Consider the following 24,045-nt stretch of genomic DNA (forward strand, 5'->3'; position numbering starts at 1 on the left):
GAAAAAAAATTATTCCAGATTGATGTTCAATAGTTATTACATTCAATTTCTAACAGAATATGTTACTTTTCCTAGAATAATGATTTCTACACCACAAAATATCACTAGTATTAGTTTATTAGTAATGATTTGCATAATTGTTTTATTTTAGCCCTGCATATATTTTTTTTATTGCGGTCACAATTAAGTAACTGGATTGTTGATTATCAATATATTTCTTTCACAACCATATTGTGCTTCGCATACTCCAACTTCAAATTCCTATACAGTTATAAATTAATTTTGTCAATAAAAAAAAAAGTCACATTTTATTTATTATAATTAATTTTCATTTTTATTTATCTCATTTTTCAGCAATAAATATATTCCTACTGGACTACCGTGTAACCCCAGGTATGTACCTACCATAAGTTAATAATATAGCTTTAATAATTAGTAGTTTTAAGTAATCTTTTATTTGCAATTTCTATGGTGTTAATTTTAATAAAGTTTACTTTATAAAAATTAAGTTTATTTTTCTGTAGAAACTGCTTCACTTAACAATAATCAATTGAAATTATTAATCATTCAATTTCTAACCCTATTTACTGAATATTTTAGCAGATGAGGAAAATTATAATTATATTGTATAGAATGCTGATTCGTGGACTACTCTTCTTTAAAGTGTACTCAACTTCAGAAAGAATTAGAAAACAAGATGGTGAACAAAGGTTTTAGTTTTCTTTTTATCTCTAAATGCCTCTTTTGCTGGCCCTCCCACTAATTATAAAAATATGGAATGTTGGTATTTGTCAAATTACAATCTACAACAAAAGAAATGTAAAATATATTATGTGGGAAATTCAAGATCTCTTGCAGTTGAAGGGTGTCTAACTCCCAAGCCTTCTCGATCAAATTAGAAATATTACATATTTGAATTATTTTTTTCAACATGACCCTTCAGTTATGATGAGTTTTGTGATCAGCATAAAAAATATTTACTCGACTAATATTTTGTATTTTTTATTTTCTTTTGGTGAAGTAGAACTTTACCTCGACTAAATTACTTCATCAAACGCTATCTGAAAAAAAAACACGTTATCATTTTGAAATGGAATATTTTTTGAAAAGTCGTAACGAACAAATTCACTTAATAGCAAAACGTATTAGTGAAAAATTTTATTAAAATTGAAAATCCGTTTGGCTGTACCTTTATCACAAACTCAAAAAGTCATATTAAAACAGGATCTCAGTTCATTCAGTCAATAATTCTTAGTTTATCTTTTGCAAGTACTGCATATTTCAATATGCAAAGATTGCGATCAGCCGTATCCAAAAATTACAAATATTGCAGTTAACGATTAACACTGTATATTTAATACCGCTTCCTAATTCATGATTTTTGTTATATGACGTTAATCTGGAGTTATGCCTTCACAAAAATATTTTTTATTAAATTTTTATTTAAATTGTTCCTATATGACTTCAGTTTATTTACTTGAAATTTCTTATCGTGTTAATTTGCGTTTGAATGTGTTTCTTAAGCCTGCTTCAGTGTTAAGTGTTTTGTTATTTCTATGTTGATTACTATATGAGTAATTCACAAAAAAATTATATGTTTCAATATTTTTTTACTTTCCCATCTAGAGCGATATATGCTGCTACAGCAGCCGACACAACTTAGGCTGTAACTTTGGCAAAAACATACAGCCGGTCATTTTTTTACCCAAACAGTAACATAATTCTTTTTATGTGTACAATTTAATTAATTTATTTACTGTCAAGCCATAATTTTATGAACGCAAAATTTGTTTTATGAAGTTATTACAAGTCTTAAAAAAAAATGTAAATAAAATTGATCTATTTTAGTTATGTGCCATAACATTTCTTTTTTTTTTGGTTTTTGGCCTCCAAAAGACCACATAGTAATCTTTACTTTCTTTGCAGTTTTCTCTTTGCCCAAAATTTTTCTCATTCCTGTTGTTCTCTTCTTTTTTTGCCGATTCTTGACCAGGTTATCTTTTTTCAGTTTTTTCATGGAAACCCAGTATTGATTAAATTTTCTCTTTATAAATTTTTCTGTCTCATATTGCATTTTCTGAGGTGTTTTTTTTTTATCGATTTTAGGCTGTTTCTCCCAATTAATTTCAGTTTTTCTTTTATAAAATAATTAAGTATTTGTTTTGTAAGACGATTATTGGGCATTCTAAAAAAATGTCCAAAGAAAAATAATGTTTGTTTTTTCTATTTTGTTTATAAATTTTTTGTAAATTTCGTAGTTATGTCTCTGTTTATTATTTTCGTTTTCATAAACTGGGCGTAGAATTTTCTGAATTATTCTTCTTTTTAATTTTTAAATCTTCCATTTTTAATTTAAATTTAAGCATTCCCAGACGTAAAGACATTCCAGTTTTATAACCATATTGTACTGCCTGATGTTTAGATTTTTGCGAAGGTATTTTTTATTGAAAATATTTTTTTGTTAATTTCGTTGCACTTTCGGGATTAGAGATCCTGAAAATTAAAACTGTTTATTTAGAATTCTGGCTGTATTTTTGTCCTTTTTTAACAATTAATTTTTTTCCACTTTATTATCACCAATTACGAATTATTTTCTTAAAAATTAATTTTACCCGAACACTTACCCTTGAGTATGGGAATCCCCAAAATACAAAAAATATTTTTATACAATTTAAAATTTTTAATGCTCAAATGGTATTTTGTTAAATAGTAGTTACAATACCTCTCTCGTGTTGGGACACTCCCAAATGTTTAATAATTTATAATTTATTTTAAATCAATTTTAGGGAATATTTTAATCAAAAAAGTCTCCTCATTCATGAGCCTAAAATTTTCAAAGATGAAAATTTTCTTTATTTTAATTTTGATTCATATATACAAATTAAAAATTTTAGTTATCGCTTTAATAACTGCTATAATTCAAAATTGAATTGAGTAACTGGACCGCCTTAGCCGATATATTTACACAATTTATTGTTGGTCCTTTTTTTCAGTAGACATCATTAAATTTGAAAGTTAATTATATTGTTCGTGTTGATTACTATTATTAATTCACTTTATTTTATATCCTTCATTTTCAAAGATTCAAGAAGATGTTTCAGGAGCTGCGGAACTATCAGGAAATAAAGATATATAAATGAATATTATTATCATTTTTATTTTGGAATATTTCTGTTTCAGCGATCCAGAAACTAAATATGGCGATATTGAACACGTAATGTAAGTATTCATATTCTATAACCATGTTATCATCAAATATGTAACATAATTGTCATCATTTTCATTCAACATCACATTTCAAAGACTTCTTTTCTTGTTTTCATTTTTACTTGACATACGTATTTCACTACAATCCACAAATTTATTTTTAAGAATACCTCTAATTCTGAGATGTTTTTGATTTCACACTGGCTTTTTTCCTGAAACCCTCCTTCTTCTGGGATTTTAGTCTGCTTTCAGTGACTACAGTACTTCACTTATCCTGATATAAAAATTCTGGCAATAAAAAATTGTATTATGTTTCCTTGCCCTATTATTTAATTTCTTATTATTACTACTATTTTTATTACACTTCCTTATCACTGTTCACTCTTATTTTTTTCAAATTGAATTTCTCTGCTAGTAGTGAATATGTACACTTTGCTATTTCTTTAAATCACTGTATTTGGTTTCTGTTCAAAGAGTAGTGTCGTTAGTGAATCTCAATGTATTTAGCTTTCCTCCTTGGACAGTTACTCCCTTCTCAGCATTAACGTTCCAGTTCTGATTTTTTATCTTTGTACAGATTAAAAAGTAACATGAACAGAAAGTGCACAGTTACTATTCCTTTCTGTAACAGGGCTTCACTTTTCTATATTATCTACTCTTTATCGTCAGTCACTAATGCTTTATACGGTTTTTTTATAAAATAAATTCACAAATGTTCAGTTTGATAGTCATCTTAAGATTTTATTTTATTTTTTGTTTTATAAATGAATCAATTTGACAAATGAGAAAATAATACCGACTTAACAAAAAGTTATTAATTTCTGCCAACATCTATCACTCTTCGAAAATTTTCTTTTTGTATACCGAGAAAATATCGGTTATTTATTTCTGAAATATTTTTAGTTAATCGAGGAACAAATTAATTGCTGTATAACGTGTATGTCATCCTGTTAATAAATCGATTTCACTTAGTATAATAACCGATACAACTTAGGCTGTAACTTTGGCAAAAACATACAGCCATACAGTCCTTTTTTACCCAAACAGTAACATAATTCTTTTTATGAGTACAATTTAATTAATTTATTTACTGTCAAGCCATAATTTTATGAACGCCAAATTTGTTTTATGAAGTTATTACAAGTCTCATTTGAAAAAATATCGCGCGTCATAACAAAGAGTTCTAAATATGCAAATTATTTAGTCCGTTTTCGCCGAAATCCCTATTGGTACCTGGTGTCTGATTTAGACGTGCTTCATAGAGGGCCTTGTAAAGAGATCGAGTTTTTGTTCTACAAGGCACGTAGCGAAGATGTGGCAAAGACTGCTTGTGGCCTGTAACAAGCAAGGGTTCGCCGAGGTAGCCTTAGACCTGCTTGAGCTCTTTTTAGAACGGAGATCGTTATCTGTGTTTTCGTTATTGCTTTCACTTGCGTAAACAACAGCAGCGACTAAGAGATGCGTAGAGTGACAGAAGGATAATCAGGCCTTCAGTTTCTCGTATATCTCTACAAGTATATTAAATAATATACACGCGTATTAAATAATAGCCACATTTCTGGGCTAATTAAAGGCAAGCAGGATGCATCTTAGTCCACAAGCAGACGGAAGCCATCTTCCTAAACAGAAAGGAGGGCTCCAAAATACAATTAAAGAAATTAGAGAGTAATTTCAGGCTGCTTTGAAGGCAAGAAATAAAATTTGAAAATTAGGAACATAAAGCACAGTAGAAAAGGTCTAGTTGTCGTAGCGGATGGCAATAAAACAATTAGAGTTATTTCAGAACCTGTAGTTAGTAAAAGATTGGAGGTCAAGGTAGATCTGCAGTACATTGATGTTCAGAGATGTTTTGTAAATTTGTTCTAAGTGCTAAATTCGGTTAGTATGCTTCACTTTGTACGTATTATGGTGACAACGTACATAACGGGAAGAGTGTCGTAAATAATTTGAAGCTGTTCTTGCGTAAGTTGCGGAAGATTTCGCAAGGATTGCAAGCACTCGGTCGATAGTAAAACCTGTGGTTGTTGCTTGAGAACTTGAGATGTAATGTTGGAAAAGATTTTGAGAAGGTATTATATCTTCGTGTTAGTGATAAATTGAATTCTAGAAAGTTGTTGATGGATGATCAGTATGGTTTTAGCACAGGCAGAGGCACGGAAGATGCTGGTCTGAAGGTTATAAATATTGCTTCTTCTATTGAGTCTGATTATTGTCTTAGGTATCTCTTTGGAAAAATCAGAAGCTTTTAATAATTTGTGGTGCTCCTCTTCCCTGTTTTAGTTACAAAAGCGTGATTGTATGCAGAATGAGCTGAATATATTCTATAGTTTTTTCAGCAAACCATACGTTGTTCTTCGAGACGGCGTCCCAGAAATAGGAATAACGCTATCTAAAGGTTGTCCGCACAGTAGTGTTTTAGGACCCCTGCTCTGGCTTGTTGAATTCAATTCGTTGATGTGGTTGAGGTTACCAGTGGATGCCGCGTCATCGCGTATGCGGAAGACGTGATTTTGCTGGTTAAAAAAAATTCGAGACATGAGATCGAATTAAGGGCAGCCCAAGCTTGCAAGTTACTCTAGCCGTGTAGTTGGGAACATAATATGGCGTTTATCGCAGAAAAAATAACGATGATATTACTCAATTGCGGAGTAGCTATTAAACGACGACTTCGAATATCAATGGCAGATCATCGAATTAGGTATATCCCGCTACAGAAGTATCTAGGAGTTATCCTTGATGAGGATCTTCGATTCAAAGGAGCATTTTCAATATGCTCCCAAAAAGGCCTGTTCTGATTTCTTAGGTGTTTGGTGAGAAATTCATCCTGATTGTTGGCTTAATTTCAGAATCATGCGTGTTCTATATAAAGGGGAATGCGAAGCTATACTGCTGAATGCTACACTTCTCTGGGCTCATCGACTGAGGTACAAATGTTACAGGATTATTTTGTTTAGAAACCAGTGTCTCCTATTGTTATCTGTGATTGGTGCCTATGAGACTGTGTCTCGAGAGGTGGTCCTTGTTATTTCTGGTATTAAGCCCATTGATATCCTTGCCTTTGAGGGCAAATTGTGTTATAATGCTAAGAATGTAGGCCAACTTACCTCTGGGTGCATAAAAGAAATAGACGACCAGAGTTTCCGTTTGTTGCAAGTCAGGTGGACGGAATCGCCCGATGGCCGTTATGCGCATGGAATGTCTCCTGATGTGAGAAGTATGCAGGTGGATTTCCCAATCGGCATATTACACAGTTTCTTTTTGGACATAGAGCTTTTCGAGATAGGTGGCTAGATTTGATTTGATTAATTCAGGATTGAGATCGGAGTGTAGGGCCATTGATGATGTGCAGCAAAGAAGTGGGATATAGTTTCTGGCATCCTTATATTCTTAGCCCTGCGAAGGATGACTGAATGCGCCTGATGATGTTATAGATGTATAGATATATGCAACCCGGGTGGCTAGGGGCCCGCCTGGGTGTTTACTTCGCCAAGATAGGCGTTTGGGCAATGATCCCTGTAGGCATAGATATTCTCTGTAAGGATGAGATGAATGAAATGTGTGGAGAACTCTGTGAGGGTTCTTACAGAGAGGAGGTTGTAGGAGCTGCACTGAGGGAGGGTGTAGGCACTGACCTCGATCTCGGAAGCGAACATGAAAAAACAGAGATAAAGTATGTTTTCAATAGAGGCTTATTAAATTTGTGAATCTGTTTTTTTGATTTTTAAGTAAAACAAAAGAACTTTGAGTAAATTGAATTGTAGCACAAAATTGTCGTTCTTGCAATCAACAATTGTTTTGTTGGTATGAGGATAGTATTTTTTGTGTTTAAAGACTAGACCAAGTAATGATCTGAGTGCATAGTTTAATGGAAGATATAAGAAGAGGTTTTGTGTGAATCCTTCGGTGTTTGGAATGTGTTTGTGCTTTTGCGAATCGTTTAATTTGATAGTTGAGGTTTGTAAGTCATGGTGGGTGTAGGTGGTTGTGGCTGGAAGAGGCCATACGAAGGCGGTAGTAGGTTGTGTAAATACATTCGTGTAAACGTCTGCCATGACCCATCGGTGGCATCCTGATAGAGGCTAAACTTATGACTGTGTTGTGTTATCAAGTTTATAGGGTCTAAAAGACGAAATCCGGTAAAGCCCATCTGGGCTAGGAAAGAAGTGGATGGTGTGGATCGTTACAGGGTGGTTGTCTTCCCCTACAGAGGTCAAGATGTATTTATTACTTATCGACAAGAGTTCTTTTGACAATATAACAAAATAATAATCAAGACAAAAGTTGAATTTTAGGGTGAGTTTTACCATACAAGATCAACCCTTCTTCGAGTTGTATCATTATTTCTTTGAGTCACTGTTATTATATTAAGGACAAAAATTAATTACATAATTATGAAAAAAAGCACTCATCTTTTAACAATAAACTTTTTATTTTATTATGAAACGTAAAGTAATTGATTATGATCATGTAATATAATATTGTTGTACAATATTCATGATTTATGAAAAATAAAAATAAAAACATTTTCTAATAACGATAATAATGATTTAAAAAAAATTACATGAAAATTTAAACCGAATATTATGCAGAATAAAAATTAAAAATTTTGATAATTCAACACAGTAGTTTATTATTATTATTTTTTTATTTAAAAATGAAGCAACCACATTTACGAACGCCTAAGCAGTGTCGGGCTCGTTAACAGGTTCCGCCAGTTATAACAAAGGGCGAATGTATTACTGCGCACTACCGACTAAACCTCCACTTCTGGCTTCCACCTTACAGCACGTCAAATACAAACACCGACAACATCACACAAGAACCCAGCAGAAAACAGGACAAAGCTTCAACATCCACAACACCCACGCGTTACATACACACTCAGCATTCTAGAAATAAATCACAAATAGTCACACCATCTACAAGAAGCCACCATCAGACGCACTAGCAGAGTGTCCCCGAACTCATCCCGCCAGGAATTGTGTTAACTCAAACCTCAGCGTGCCATGGATCCTCCGGTACCACCCCCCTGATTTTCCCAACAAGGCCGGGGGTCCACTTACCCTTCGTGGATCGGTCTCACCGCTCCTGCCATTGTTTGTGCGATCTCTTCTTTTAGTTCTTCAGCAGAACGCTTCCTTTCCTCTAATGGGAGTGTTCTCAGTTCCCTAGTTCTGCTACGCCGCACTATCATCAAGTCTACATGCGGGAATCAAGCAATCACTTCAACCGCCTACCTGGAAACCGTCCTATAGGCGGCCGCTACTCTGATGCAACACTTCCTATGGATGAATTCAAATTTATCCTGTACTTATCAAATCTAATAACGCCCACCCACAACTCAGCGCCATATAGCAGGAGTGAATAGACCTCACCAGTAAGTAGTTTCCTCCTATGTTGGGTGGGCTATCTTGTATTAGGGAGTAGGCTAGAAATAACTCTCTTCGTTTTATCCGCCTTCACACAAGCCCGGAGTAAGTGAGTACTTAATCTTGGTCTGGTGTCAACCCAAATTCTTAAGTATTTTACGGTGACCTGAGACACAATTTCTGCTATCAAGAATCAGACGTAAAGTTGGCCTCCTCCTGGCGGCAGAGATCACCACCATCTCCGTCTTTTCAGAAGCCTACTTCATTTCTCTCCCAGCCATCCACTCACTAATCTTTGTATACGACTCAGTGATTTTGCCTACAGTCTCATACATTGTTTCCGCCTCCACTAGCAATGCTATAAGAATTGTCAGGAAGGCCCTCCATTGTTCCCATTATTACTGAGTGTCAAATGCAATTAAACGCGTTTCATAAGTCCAGTGTGACTTGGACGTAGATCCTACCATCACCTGTCCTCAAGGCTCTTCCCGCCAAGTCTCAGACAGCAGCCATAGTATCGGGGGCGGATTTACCCCTGCGAAATCCATATTGAGTCGAGAGACCCCCCTGCTCTTCCAGTACACCAACTATCCTTTGCTTAAGCATACGTTCCAGCAGTTTCGTTAGCGCATCAATCATCGCCAGCGTATAAGGTGGGCAGTGCCAAATCCCTCCCCGGTTTAAGAACTAGCACCAGCCACTGACGCTTCCATTTGCCACGAAAAACTGTCTCCCTAAGGTAGGCGTTGTATGTCTCTAAAAACGCCTCTGGCCCAGCCTGAGCCGCCACTTTTATAACCATATTAAGCAGAATCGCCCTTGGCAACGATCTACGTGTGTTCACCGCCTCCAGTTCTGAATCGGTAAATAGCGGTTTAGTCCCAGCCACGCCTCTCACCACTGGGAGTAATTCCTTCTCCGAGGGGAAGAGCCCATCGACTATGTTCAGCACTTCTTGCGGACACCTCATAACAGTAGCTCTGGGTCTTACTGCTTATTTCATTAGAACCGCATAGGACCTTCCCCACGAGTCCGCTCCTCACTAGTTTAATATTACTCTTTTTTTTTTCTAAGGGAATTAATGAATTATAAAAATGAGAATTATAATTAGGAATGAAATTAGATTCCAGTGGGTTTGAAGATCTTGAAACATATTATACGATATAGAAAGTATCTTTACATAAGTTTTCTTTTTTACTGTATTTAAAAAGTAAAAGCATTAGCTTTGTTTGTACTTCTTCGTTTTTCTTTCTTCAGTGGTCTGTAATTGTTGTTGTCGATCTTTGACATATCTTCCTTGAGTGGATCTTTATAAGTTAATTTGTACTAAAATGCTGTCTAAACATTTTTCCTTTCGCAACGCTAATGTCATTACATTAAATTTTTCACCCTCATTGTTTTTACGTAAAATTAGTATTAAAATTTATCACACTGCAATCAGTTAATAATTTTGAATCTTAAAATCGTAGGAGGATATTTCGGTTTACTTGAACGGAGGACCGTTTTTTTCTTTCTGTACGTATCAGACTCGCACGTTGACAAGGTATGTAGATCGGTCCAAATTTTAAGGACAGTTTAGTTTTTTTTTTAACCATGGAATCTAATGCATCACCTTCATTCTGGGTATAACAATTATTGAATGTTTGTGTTATGGAATTTATGTAAAAATTTGCTACTGCATTCAGATAAGAAAAAATAACCGCCGCCGCAGTTATCTGAATAAAATACGATTTCTAAGTTATCTTATTAAGCCTTTCTGCGTACTCTGTTAAGTAGTGAATCAAGCACGAAGGTATTTTGACTGATCCTCAATTTTATTCTTTACGGCAATTGTTAAAATATCACCAATGCCTTTGTCTTTGTTTTTTTTTTCAATTTTTGATTTTTCCAGTTTGACCATTGTGAAATGGTAAATTGATAATTTTTCTTTGTAATAAAATGCTGAAACCTCGCCTTTTCGAAAAGGCGTAACTTTTTGTGAATCAAAACAAGCAACTTTAAATTAACTGGTGATGCTATTCTTTCGTCCAAATTTTCTTTTCAGGTTAATTGTTTTTCCCTGATGAATATCATATTCTTGCTGCAATTCAAATCTTTTCTGTTCCTTAGCATTGATAATATCAACATATTTATCACATTGATCAATCTTCGGAGTGAGTAACGGTAAGTTGAAATCTTTGTTGAATATCCTGGTAAATATGGTTAAGTTTTCATATGGCTTACCTTCTTTTTTTACAGGTTCCAATATAGTATCTATGCAAACTAGAAATGGTTTTGCTGTCATCAATATACATTTTTGAATGTTCACCTAAATGTAGTGGTTTCCACCAGCATGATTTACGAAATATGAACTCTAATGCCATCCATAATTTCCTCTGCCATGCGTATTTTATGTTTTTACCACGATAATAATCTTCTAAGAGTCTATCTTTCGTTTTTGCCAAAACTGTGCGTATTGATCTACTAATAATACCCAAAGTAGATATATATAAATGTTAACAAACAATCATCTTTTTATTATTATCATTATTATTTTTTGTTTGTTTGTTTTACGGCAATCGACTTTTAAGATCATTAGCCTTCGTCACATTCTTAAAAGAGGTTTATATCACCATCATGGTCATCATATGTAAGAGTGTAAAGGATCCTTCATTTTATTTAAAAAAACACAAAAATTTACAAAAACATTCAACCATAACACGAAAAACATATACGGATTGAAAAAGCGCCCCGATCTTAAAATTAAACAGCAGCATCATCAGTCGCCCTAGGAGCCGTGGCAGTTGAATGCCTCCTACCAATAGTCCCGAAAAACGTAACCCATCGGTGTCACTCCCCGCATCATAAGAGCAATTTGACCGTCTTTATAGGACGGCCAAATAACCCCTTAGAAGGGAGGCTATCCTTCCTGGTCCTGACATTTTTTGTTATCGATGTTGCGGAGAAAAACCAGTTACGTAACTCCCATAAGTGGGTGAGTATTGGACTCGTACGGATTCGGCTAGATTTTATTAAGAGCCTATGTGTGCCCGCCCCCTACCGACTAAAACTCCTAGTTCTCCGTTTCTCCACACCCGTGGTCGGATCAGCAATTAAGCATTACACCATCCCTTTGAGCTCGGGGGATCAAGACTCCTCGTGCTTCATCACCATTGGCCATCTGCATAGGCGCAGACAAACGATAGCTCCGCAGAGGGCTGTCTATAACCCCGTCGCACTCCGGCTCCACTCTTCGCCTGATCTCATAACTACTTTTTACGTCAGTTCATGACTGTTCATCTCTTTATGGTCTATCTTATTGTCGCGTGATGTTAGCCACGAAATTTGCTATTGACGAACGTTGTCCAACATTTTGGAGATTATGTTATTAACTTACAGTGGACCTACGGACGCTTCACATTCCTCAATATCTAGAATTCTCCTCCAACTTGTCATGCGCAAGAATGATTTTTTCTCTGGACGCAGACAAAGACCTTTGTCTCCCATCCAGTCTTGGATTTTTTTCACCGTCTCTCCTGCAATCCTATTTACTTCATTTTCAGTCCTCTCTGTAAGCAGTATAGCAATATCATAAGCATAAGCTAAGAACGTAGCTTCTACCGGGAAATCCGTGCTGAGCAACCCATCATATACCATACTCCACAATATGAGACCCAACACGGACCCTGTGGAACACCATAATGACCCTCCAATGCTGTCATTTCCGTCATTATACGTGTGACGCTTCGAGACTCCGATTGTACACATAGAAGCTACTACTACTACTACTACTTAGAGATCCTTTAAAACAGCTTGAATTTACTTTTAGACATACAAGAAGTCTACTGGCGTGTAGATAAGCAACTATTTTTCCTTCATTTCCATTTTGGAAATCAGCAGCAATATTATTTCTTAGTCGGAACCTCTTTCTGAGGTCCTCATATATGATGCACTTTTCCATTGCTTTTCCAGATGCTTGACTATAAGTGTTTTCTTACAAACACCACACATGTCTTTCTTCGCCGGTTAAGAAGTATGAATTTGTTATTCGCGTGTGACTGATTCTAAGTCTTCGTAACCGCTGACTATTTAGTAGTTGCTTCAACTACTGCTCAGTGCAGTTAAGACGATCCCGACAGACCACAACACACTTTCAGGTGTTTGAGTGTGCCGCGCGGATCGACACGTAGAACAAAATCTCCAGTATTTTTGAGCCCTGGGATCTTCTGTGACTATGCACCATTCGTAATCTCCACATGAAGTCATTTATAAGTTTTTTCTGATTTCCTTAACTGTGCCTTCAGCTCATTTTGTTATTTCTCGGGCAATTAGAAAATGGCTTACCCTCGAGAAATTTCCGTTTTCATTCGTAAATACCAAATACTTTGGTTTTGGTATATTACTCCAGTGAAAAGCTCTTTGCAAGTTCTTAGCTTCAATTTCTTGCTGTCTTGTTTCAGAACTCTTTCTCCGTTTCGCCTCAGGTGAAACGGCTGGTTCTAAACGAGCGTGTTTAAGTGAACCTCTGCCACGTTTGGTGTTTGTTCAATTTGTATAGTATTTAATCCCTTTGTCAGCAAGGCTAACCGCCGGGGTACATCCCCTCTAAAGGGCTACCAACCCTGAAGGTCCGGTCCATACTACGGTGGAACAGACATATGTCTTGGCTAAGAGCGGATGCGTAATCTCTACACCGACTCCAGGCCCTTAAACGACGGTTTTCAGAGCTTCCATGGGCCGACATACACGACTCCAGGCCCTTAAACGACGGTTTTCAGAGCTCCCATGGGCCGACATACACGGACACCTTAACTACATGCTTGCCATCGCGGGGGGCATGTAGACAGCGGAAGGGCATTCGTTACACTTGCAATCACTTCAACTCTGGCCGCCACATCACCTGCTCTAAAGGTGGTATGAATCCATTTCCTTAATTAATTAAATTTCCGTATCTACAGGTGGCCTCAAAATCCAGTCCTTGAATACGGCCTATAGGTGTAGTTATGTCGACAAATTACATCTCCGAGGAAAACACTCGCAACCCCGTTAGCCAGCATTAAGAATGTACTATTAAGGTCCCATTCATAACGGTAATGTAACTTCACCATTAACAGAAGAAAAAAAATTATTTACAATAAGGTGATACAAAATTTGTAACGTCATATGAACTGATAAAACTGTGTAATAAAGGATCATTTTCAGAAGGGACACTTAAAATTATAAAAAAAAATAAATAAATAAATAAATAAAATAGTGTAAAGCAAATGAGGCACAACGAAAATTAATTCCGTTATTTATAAACTTTCACACCATTTTTGGATGTTTCTTTCTTTCACCGACTTTACATTATCACCTTTATCAACTCTAACTTTAAGTTTCAGCCGGCTTAACGTTTTGATGGTTTATAAAATGTATGACTCCACGTATTTCATAGTCGGCGGCAACATCGATTTTCGTATTCATTTTATAACGTAATAACTCACACGTACATAATAAAAAATACTACAAAACGACAACTTAGACATTAATGCAGTGTGTACATTATATGCTTGGCCATGAACGATAAAGATTCGCCGACTTTAAGGAGAGAGATTTCCCAGCGGTCTTTACTTTACAGATATCCCTAGTATATATTTTGTTTCTTTTTGTTTATTCTCATACCCTAAAATTTGCAAGCTTAATTTAACTCACTGGTATACAAGTTTTTGTTAGCACTATTACGTCTTCTCACTTTATGGTTTCATACATTTGATCCGAATTTAAAATGACAAGAATTTACATGAATATGGAAACTGAGCCTTTTTTTCTGTATGTAGATAAAATAAATATTGATTTTTCATCATAGCGTTTACAAAAATTAAAAAAAAAAATTGACCTATTATAACGAGCAAGTGAAGCACGTAGTAATAACAAACAGACGAAATAATTGTGAGGTTAATAAACAAATATAATCATTAAACAAAATATTAATTTGGAAATTTAATTAAAATTTTTGTTAGACTATTAAACAACCTTGCAGAAAACTCAAATCATTTTTAACGTTTGTTATCTAAATATATATCAAAGCAATATTGCTAGTGTAACAGGATGTCTTTTTTTGGATAATTTTAAATAAATTAGTCAAAAGATATTTAGTACCGGTTTGTAAGTTTTTGTTAAATAACAATAGAAGTACAATAATCCGTTTGTTTGTAAGGCGAGATATTACGTAAGCAGTTTCGTTATTTGATTTGGCAGACTTTTTTTTTATTTCTTTCCCTAATATTAAATTTGTCCACTAAATTTATCTACAAGATATAATATCATTGAAATTATATAATATTTAATTATTCTTTGTTTCAGAATGGACGGTACTGATATTTATGCATACTATAGATGGTAAGTTGATAAATAAGCTTATTTTATGGTAATGAAAAATAAGAAAATATCGGAACAGTGATATTTAATCGAATATTATTATTGATTGTATTTTTTCAAAGAATATGTAAATCCTTTTAATAATATTTAAAACTGTAACATTCACATCCATACTTGAACGTCAGATTTAAAAAAAAAAATTATAATATTGTAAAAAATAATTTTATACTTTTTATAGTCGTAATACATAGTTAATCATGAACACAACAAACTGAAACAAATTTTGCTCATAAAGAATGATAGTATTACGTAACATAAATAATCGATGGGAATGTTTTTTATCTCAAATAATGCGCAATTATTAGTGTGTATGTACCGGCATGACTTCCCTGCTGTAAGTAGGTAAAATTTGAAGTCTACTACATATCATCTTCCGATTAAAATGACCACAGCTATGAAATAATTTAATAAATAATATGTGATTTTAATCTATTTCAGTATAATTCTTCTGTGTCTCTACAATTTTCTTTTTTTTAGTACCTCTTTAGTTCGAGTAATATAAATCCGTAAATAATGATGCTTTACTAGAACCAAATTTACTGTGAAATTTGTAACACCACGTAGAGTATCGTTGAAAAATGTTAAAACTGACATAATATTTCGTTTCGTTCATTAAAATATTTTAATGTGTCGTGAGTTACTTTCCAGACAATAAAAAAATGTATTATTGAATTATTACATCGTTTCACTTAGACATTATAAAATGTTAGTAACTGAAATTTTTTATTCATATTTCATAATCTCATTATGTTTTTCCTGCACAACAGGTAGATTTAATAAGGCTACTTAATGTAATAGGTACCATGATTCGACTTCCGGAAAATTTTGACATATCTTCGCGTTTCGCATCCCCCCAGATCCCCAAAACCACCCTCAGTTCAATAGTTTATATACATATTTTTATGTATATATTTCACTCCCTTGTGGGCACGATAACTGCCGTAATTTTGAGGCAATCACTTTCGAATTGATACATAAAATATAAATGCCAAAATCTCGGTCAAGTTCGTTAATGGGAAAATCGGACCATGGGGTGCACATATCTTCCTCATTAAATAAAATATTGAATTCGTTTAAAGTTTCTACTATTTTTTTAGATAAGGGCCTAAAACTTATCTAAGTAAAGTTTTTTGGTATCACAACCATTGGCCCACGGGATGGAAATAATGGGACTTCGAAGGCAAAAAATATCATACCTCACTTAATAGGCACAGTATCGAATCGATCTAAAGTGGTCGTTAATCCTCCAAACATTACCTAAAACCTTTGTCTGAAACAATTTTTGATATGACTAACCCTTACGGCAATGGATGACCAAAATGTTGCTGGAATTGTAAGAAGATGGGGCTTGTCGAATGCTAAACATGTGAAACTTTTTTCTACACGGAACCATTGTCGTATTGAGTAAATGTGAAGTTTTTCTTAACTTTAAGGTGGAAATATTTTTTATCCCTTACTTAACACCGGTGAAATCTACCTCCGACTTCCAGCGTGCCGAAAGGGATTTTTTTAAAGTTTTAATCTGTCTTAACTATTTTTATTACCATCTCAATTAACATATGCCTAAATTCTTCCTTAACATTTTTTTTAATTAAACACTAGAATCTCAAAAAAATAATAAAAAGTAGGATTCAGACCGACTTAAACTGTGATTTGTATGCAAGTAAGCGATAATCCATTTGCCTATTTATTTTACGTATACTGCAGTTAATATTGTAAAAATAAGTACTTTCGGTAGTTACCTGTTTATAGAATAGTTTACAGTTATGTTACAAATTTTAGTCTCACAACCCTCTACATCTGCTCCCAAATTCCTTGTCTGCCGAACTTTATGATATTACATAATACGATATCAACACGTGTTCCGTATCGACTTAATGTATTTACTAACCGGTGAATTAGAAGGATAGATATTGTAATGTAGTACAACAGTGGTTCATCTTAAGTTTTAATGGTTATTTATTGTTACTGTAAACTAATTAAGAGGACTTTTAATTTATAGGCATTTCTTAGAATCGATTCAACGCAGTCAGTAATATGATAACTCTTTTACGGGCATTAAATAGGGCCTGCTAGGTATTTTCAAGTGACTTTTTATTTAATGATTGTGGATTTAGAGAGGCAGAATTGTTCTTTTAGTTCACAATACAAAAAAAACATTTGTTCGTGTTTATGATTAGTGAACTGTATTATCACATATGAAATGGATGGGGTTCCAACAATTCAAAGTTAACTGTTGGAATTTTCTTACAAACCGGAGTCATAAAAATAACCCAAAAACGAAGGTCATACATAGGAAATGAAACGACCAAAGAAACAAGTGCAAATTGTTGCCTGGATTCGTATTTTTCATAATTTAGTGGAGTTCCAATGGCACATATCGTGGATGACTCTTTATAATACTGCGAAGGCTTTCATGATATTGAGGAATTTTTGTTTGCCAAAAATCGACCGGAAATAAGTAAACTTAACTTATTTATAACGTATTGAATCGATAACATAACTTAACAATGAAATAAAAAAGATGGGTGGCTCTTGTAATGCGCTTAAGTTTCGTTAGATTAATATTTTCTTTCGCTCGGTCTTGCCTAAACAGAATCGACTACAGAAATAAAAAAATTTGCAACGACTTTTAAGGATAAAGTTTAAGAAACATTTTGCATCGGATAAAATAGTTTTCACTTAAATAAATTTGTAAAATCATTTAAAAGCGTATAAAGGATTGTTTCTTATAATTTGTGACAGAAACTTGTGAAACTGAATTTACAAAGTTTATTTTATCATCTGTAAAATATTAGGCTATATTTTAGTATTATCAATATTCCTGCTCTGGCAGCCATCATAATTTCGGTCTACCTTTATGTCTCCTTCCAACAGTATTATATTAATTAACCACCGATGCAAGCCTTTCTTATGACATTTTTATAAAGATTCTATTAGAACAATTCAGCACAATTGAAAAAACAAAAGTTACGTTTCAAGATTTTGGCTATATATATTATATATACATATATATATATATGAAAAAATTAAGTTGGTAATGTTTTGAAGACGATAAATTTAAAAATAACTTTTCGACGCAAATCAGTTATTTTACAGCCAATTTTCGAATTCAAGATTTCTGAGGTTTAAGTCCGAGTAAACGTTAGTTACTCTTATACGGATCTGAATACTAGAAGGTGAATACCGGTGTTCTTTGGCAATAGGGGTTCAATTAACCAGAGGTCTCAGGCGGTCTGCCTGACTCTTTGGAAGACTACAACTCATTTATATACCACACATATCATCCTCATATCATTTGGGTAGTCATTAAGCTAAGGGTTCCTTCCTATTCACTTGTTAAACAGATTGCAACATACTTAATAGGAAAGAAGAACCAAATTTAATTCAATGTAAAATTATTTATGACTAGCCATAAGAATTACTGGTAATGTTTTACCTCCTTGTATCAAGTGAAGGAAGAATTTTGATCGCGAAAAATTTCGGTTTTCAGATTTCAACGGAAATGTCCATTTTGACCATCGCTGAATCGATTTTGATTAGTTTCAGCATGACGTCTGTACGTACGTATGTGCGTATTTATCTCGCATAACTCAAAAACGATTAACTTTAGGATGTTGGAATTAGGACTGTTGTAACATGTAGTTGTGCACATCCCATTTTAATTGCAAACAACTGAATCGAAAATTTGGATTTTGGACGTTTTCTTAACTGCAGTAATAAAGCCATCATTGAGAGCTTTTAAACGATATACTTACATACTTATTTTCATTGGCTCCAGAACTATAGCCAAATAAAATTTTAACTAATGAAATATTATGATATTACAAGGCGAAGGCACATCGGTTTAAACTCGAATTCATTTTGTTTTTTTTAATTTATAAATTTAATAATAATTATTCACTTGTGATTCTAAAAAACAATCACATTACATAATTATTCAATAATTACAATTAAATAAAATATATGAAAAAATATCAGAAGTTAATAATGAAATAAAACTTTATGTACTTTTCATTTAAAAAAAAAAATGTGTATACGTAATCTAATAGCTGTACAACGAAGTCATGTGCTGTTCACATCAGATCTTTTTTTAAATGTTTAAATTTGAACTACATTCTATTAATTAGAGCAAAGAAATTTATTTTTAATTAATGAGTAACTCATATGTTAATGATGTAATAAGTATTTCACCTCCATAACCGGTTACCATTTAATATTTTTTCAGTGGAGGTAGTCTGGAGAAACAAAAATTTCAGTTAAGGTAAGCATTACTTTAGTAAAATTATTGGTGCATAATAATATTTATTTTCTATATTATAAAAAAATGTGTATCAGGAGTAAAAGATTTAAACTTCTTAAGTATTCATAAACGATGTACATTTTACAAGTTAAAATAAAGAAAGTATTTTTTAATAAACTTGTGTCTAATTACGTTCGGTTTTTTTAATTGTTACGAGTTTGTCTAAACTTATGCTCGAAATTCAAGGAGAGGCAGAACTGCATTTTCTGAGAACATCAATAAATAATCAACGTATGGTGTTTCTAAATTTAATATGAGTGAACAAATTTAAAAAAGTGATTTCGCAGTTGTATTGCAATTTATATTGAACAATTCTTTTTATGGAACTCAGTAAATAAATAGTAAAAACCCATTTGCGATCTGTTGAAAACGAGCTTTATTAATAAAAGCAAAAAATAAAATAATAAAAATTAAAAAACATTCCACGTTAATAATTACATATTTTTTTTTGTAATTTTATCTCGATGACAATAAGAAACAATTATAATAAATAATTTAAAAAATAAATACTCTTAACCGTGATTGTCAGTTGATCCGCCCATTTCCGAGCAGTCAAATAGCCATTAAAAAAGTAAATCTGTTAAGTTATAACTGAGAAATGACACTGTTGGACCTCTCTTTTTAAATTCTTCAATCAAATTGTAAAGTTTTATCTTATTATATTAATAAGACTACAAAAATAAAATATTGTGGAACGCCTTCTATCGAAAAAGATTAAGGACCATACTGCGACAGATAAAAGAGTTTACTATTAATTAAGTGTATAAGATCATTTAAAAGCGGTTAAAGGATTGATTCTTATAATTTGTGACAGCAACTCGTGAAACTGAATTAAAAAAAACTTTAGTATTATCAGTATTTCTACTCTGACACCCATCATAATTTTGGTGTACCTGTATATCTCCTTCGAACAAGGTGATATTAAAAACCACCGATGCAAGCCTTTCTTATGACATTTTTATGAAGATTTTATTAGCATAAATTAGTACAACTGAAATAACAAAAAAATAGATTTAACTAGCAGTTACATATTTAAAGTACCTTCTTATAAACATTTTATTTCATAAATTTCGACTATTGTTACTAAAAAAGGTCTTTACTCTTATATTTTTAAAGCAAAATTAATGTAATAATGTACTGTGACAATCAATTTATAAGTGAAGATAATCTGAAAAAAAGAAATGGATTCGGGTCGGGTGAGAAAAATATTAAATGAATAATATATGTTGCGTTATAAATGTGTAAACGGTATTCAAAATTATACACTGCGCTGTGCAGCATACTTTAGAATTATGTGTTGCATTTTGTTCTTTCGACATTAGGTTGGTTGCACTGTGGTTTAGTTGAGCGTTGTCACTAATAAACCAAGACGTCAGTTGTTGAGTTGCGATTGAACATGCTTAGTTTCGTTTTGTAATATTTCGTTTATCGCAATCAATAGTTGCGAGAAATATAATGGTTTTTATCAGTAGAGTAATTTTTTTTCCTCTCGTGACACATATTTCGTGAAGATGACAAGTACACAGATTTAGCAAAGTTTTCAGAAAAGTTTTTAAATACTCTTCTTTCTCACCATAATGCAGTTCGAAATCTTCTCGAAAAAATTCCGGTAACAGTCTCTGTTAAAGACGCTGATCGAATTGCAAGATCCCTAAACTAAACGAACAGAAGCTGCTTGATATTTCGGATGAAGTCATTAAAAGTCCATCAAAGCCAATGCGTTTGTTAGCAGAGCAGCAAGATATCAAATTGGCTACCGCACAAGAAGCAGTAAGAAAACAACTAAAACCTTTTCCCTGCAAAGTAATATGTGTTCAAGAACTGAAAACTACAGATCATGCCAAAAGACTAAATTATTGTCAATGATTTAAACGTTTTATTGACCAATATTCCGTAGAATTCCTCGATGTAACGTTTTTAAGAGATGAAGAATGGTTTTATAGGGGAGGATATATCAATTTACAGAAGAAAAGAAAAAGATCTATAGGGGCATCGGAAAGAGCGTTGTATGACAAAACAGACCACGTACGATTGACAAACTAAAAACCGCAATAACGGCATATGAACGAGACATTGCAGTACATCAGTCGGTTAAAGTGTTTGAAAACAAACTGAAACGTGCTCAACGTGGCACTGATGTTTGCAGAAGTCATTTTCAACACTTTTTTATAAATTATTCCAGTTATTGTAATATCGTTTCTATTAAATATGAAACAAAAATACAAAGTAATAATTAAGAAGGTTTCGTCATTACACGTCAATAATTGCAGTGGACAGCAGCTCTATGAAAGCACTGTACTAAAGGATACTAAAAGAAATATTAAATTTATACCACATTCATCACAAATGTGATTGGAAATCGTTCTCCACTGTTAACTCACATAATAACAAATCATTCTTGATTATTATGCTTTCTTCCCACCTCACTGCTTTATTAAAACGATTTCGTACAAAATATTAAAACCTTTAAACTTTTTTGTTAATAAATAAAATATCGATTGTATACGGACTTGAATACAAGACAATGGATACCGGTGTACTTTGGTAGTTGAGGTTAAATTAATTACATATCTCAGGGACGGTCGGCCTGAATCTGTACAAGACTACAACTAATTTACACGTCATCCTTCACAATGGGCCATAGGATGGTTGCTTATTTTCACTAGTTGACCAGATTACAAAAAATATATTAGGAATATCATAAATAAAAGTTCCTAATGTACGTATGAAGCAAATCATTAGGGTTCAAACTCATCAGCAAAGATGTAGTGCGACTAGAGCACAGATAATAAGTATATTGTTAAGAATTCTAACTCATTAATTTTTGTTTGTATTTCAGTGATGAAGAATCAGAAAAAAAAATAATTAAGAAAATTGATATGCCGTAAGTGATTTTTTTTTCAGTGAAATAGTATAAAAATAGAAAAATCTGTTAAGTTATATACTGTCATTTATTAATTTCATTATTGAAGTTTAGCGAGAAATAGGGTTTATTTCTAATTCGATTAAACAACGTTGGTAGCGATTTCTTTTCTACTGCTTTTATAGGAGAAGTTACATTCTCGAGATGGTATAACGAACACTATACTAAAACTAATAAAGGAATAATTTAAAGAATAATTTCGAAACTGCGGTTTTAGAATTTTGATTGTGTCATGCGCCGAAATTGAATATTTCACCACTCAGTATTTCCCATCGATCGGTACCCATCACTCTAAGTGACAATAAAATATATGTAAAAAAATGTTAAAAACTACTCTTATATTAAATGCACTAAAAAGGAGAAAAAAAAATTATTTAAAAAAAAACAGTACTAAATTAAACGCTAAAAAGTAAAAAAATAATTTTAGGACGGTTATCTCAGAATGAATTTGATAACAAGCTTTGATGGTAATATGTATAGATTATGTGAAATTCATAGCTTCAAATTAAAAATTTGTTGTTTTTGCCAATTTTTTGTACGCGTGATGGATGCTCTAAAGAGTAGGGTGCTCACGACAAGGCAGCTCTTTAGGTCATCCATCACGTACAGTTAGTTCGTGTTGATAAAAACGTCCTTTTCTGAGTTAATTTCCATTATCAATTAGTTCATATGTAATCGGTCGAGATTCACCATGCACCGTATGTATTTTGAATATTTCATTCGCCGAATTTGGTAAATAACCTTTTTCGAATACTTTTTTATGTTTGCTTATGCGAACGTAATCGCCAACATTAAATTTAATTTTTATAACACTTTTTTTTTTATCATTTTTTATCAGATTTGCAAGCACCTGAGATTCCTTCGTCTTATTTATATCTTTCGGTTTAAATTTTGTAGCTGAATGCACAGTATTGTTATATTCTTCGAGTAGAGCTAGTGGCATATCAATCCGCTTGAAGCTTTCCTGTTCTGTAAATTTAGTCCACGTTTTCGTTTTTGGGGTTCTATTGAAGCGTTCAGTTACCGCAACTTTTTTATCTCAATATGTGGAATAATGATTTATGTTGAATTATTTTAATAGAGCTTTCACTTGTGGATTATAAAATTCCTTTCCTGCTCCGTTTGAAAATGTTTCATCTATTCTTTTCAAATACTGGTTATAAAGCGGACGCGACCTCTTTACCCGTCTTATTCTTTAACGGTATACCGTACGCGAATTTAGAAAAACAATCTATAACAGTCATAAAATATTTATAACCATTACTGGTTTGAGAATAAGGTATCATTTTGACTATTTCTGCTTGTACAAGGTCGTTAGACCCTTGAATTCTGTCTTTCTAGTAAAATAATTACGTCTTGTCAGGTTGTGTAATTTTTTCGCTAAATCGGCTTTAATAGACATCCTCGTTCTAAAAAGAAAAAAAACATAAATAATAACGTGTTACAAAAAAAAAAAATGTGTATTACATTAATCCGACTCAACTTCGCGTTCTTCCTTTACTGTTGGCGCGATTTGTAACTTATTAAAAGTTTTTTGTATAACGTTTGTATAAAATCATCATATCTTTATTAATATGACTACGTTTTCTTTTAGATTTAAGATCTTTAAAAGCAATATTAAAAAATCATACACTATTCGGATCTTTTAATTTTTTATAAACAATTATAAATATGGGATATCTTTTTTTAGTTTATTTAATGCACGATCTAAATTTTTATATTGAACGCGAATAGCATAATATTTATACTCTTCATTATCTTTATTTTTAAACAAAATTATAAGGCAATTATCACATTCATCGAGTGGAAAAACTGTAGATAAATATGGTGTTGTCATGATTTTAATT

General features: G+C 33.0%; 1 protein-coding gene across 2 annotated transcripts in view; it reads left to right on the forward strand.

Annotated features, from left to right (window-relative positions):
• LOC142333111 (uncharacterized) overlaps positions 1-24,045 on the forward strand; it is a 105,746-nt gene that overhangs the window by 63,663 nt on the left and 18,038 nt on the right. For both annotated transcript variants that reach the window (XM_075380030.1, XM_075380028.1), the window contains 5 exons: positions 355-393; positions 3,181-3,219; positions 14,898-14,933; positions 19,201-19,236; positions 22,115-22,159. In XM_075380030.1, the coding sequence (XP_075236145.1) occupies positions 355-393; positions 3,181-3,219; positions 14,898-14,933; positions 19,201-19,236; positions 22,115-22,159 (195 nt within the window). The remainder of the gene's footprint in view (positions 1-354; positions 394-3,180; positions 3,220-14,897; positions 14,934-19,200; positions 19,237-22,114; positions 22,160-24,045) is intronic.

Source organism: Lycorma delicatula, chromosome 12 (genome assembly GCF_047948215.1).
Source record: "Lycorma delicatula isolate Av1 chromosome 12, ASM4794821v1, whole genome shotgun sequence".
In the NCBI taxonomy this organism is placed as follows: Eukaryota; Metazoa; Arthropoda; class Insecta; order Hemiptera; family Fulgoridae; genus Lycorma; species Lycorma delicatula.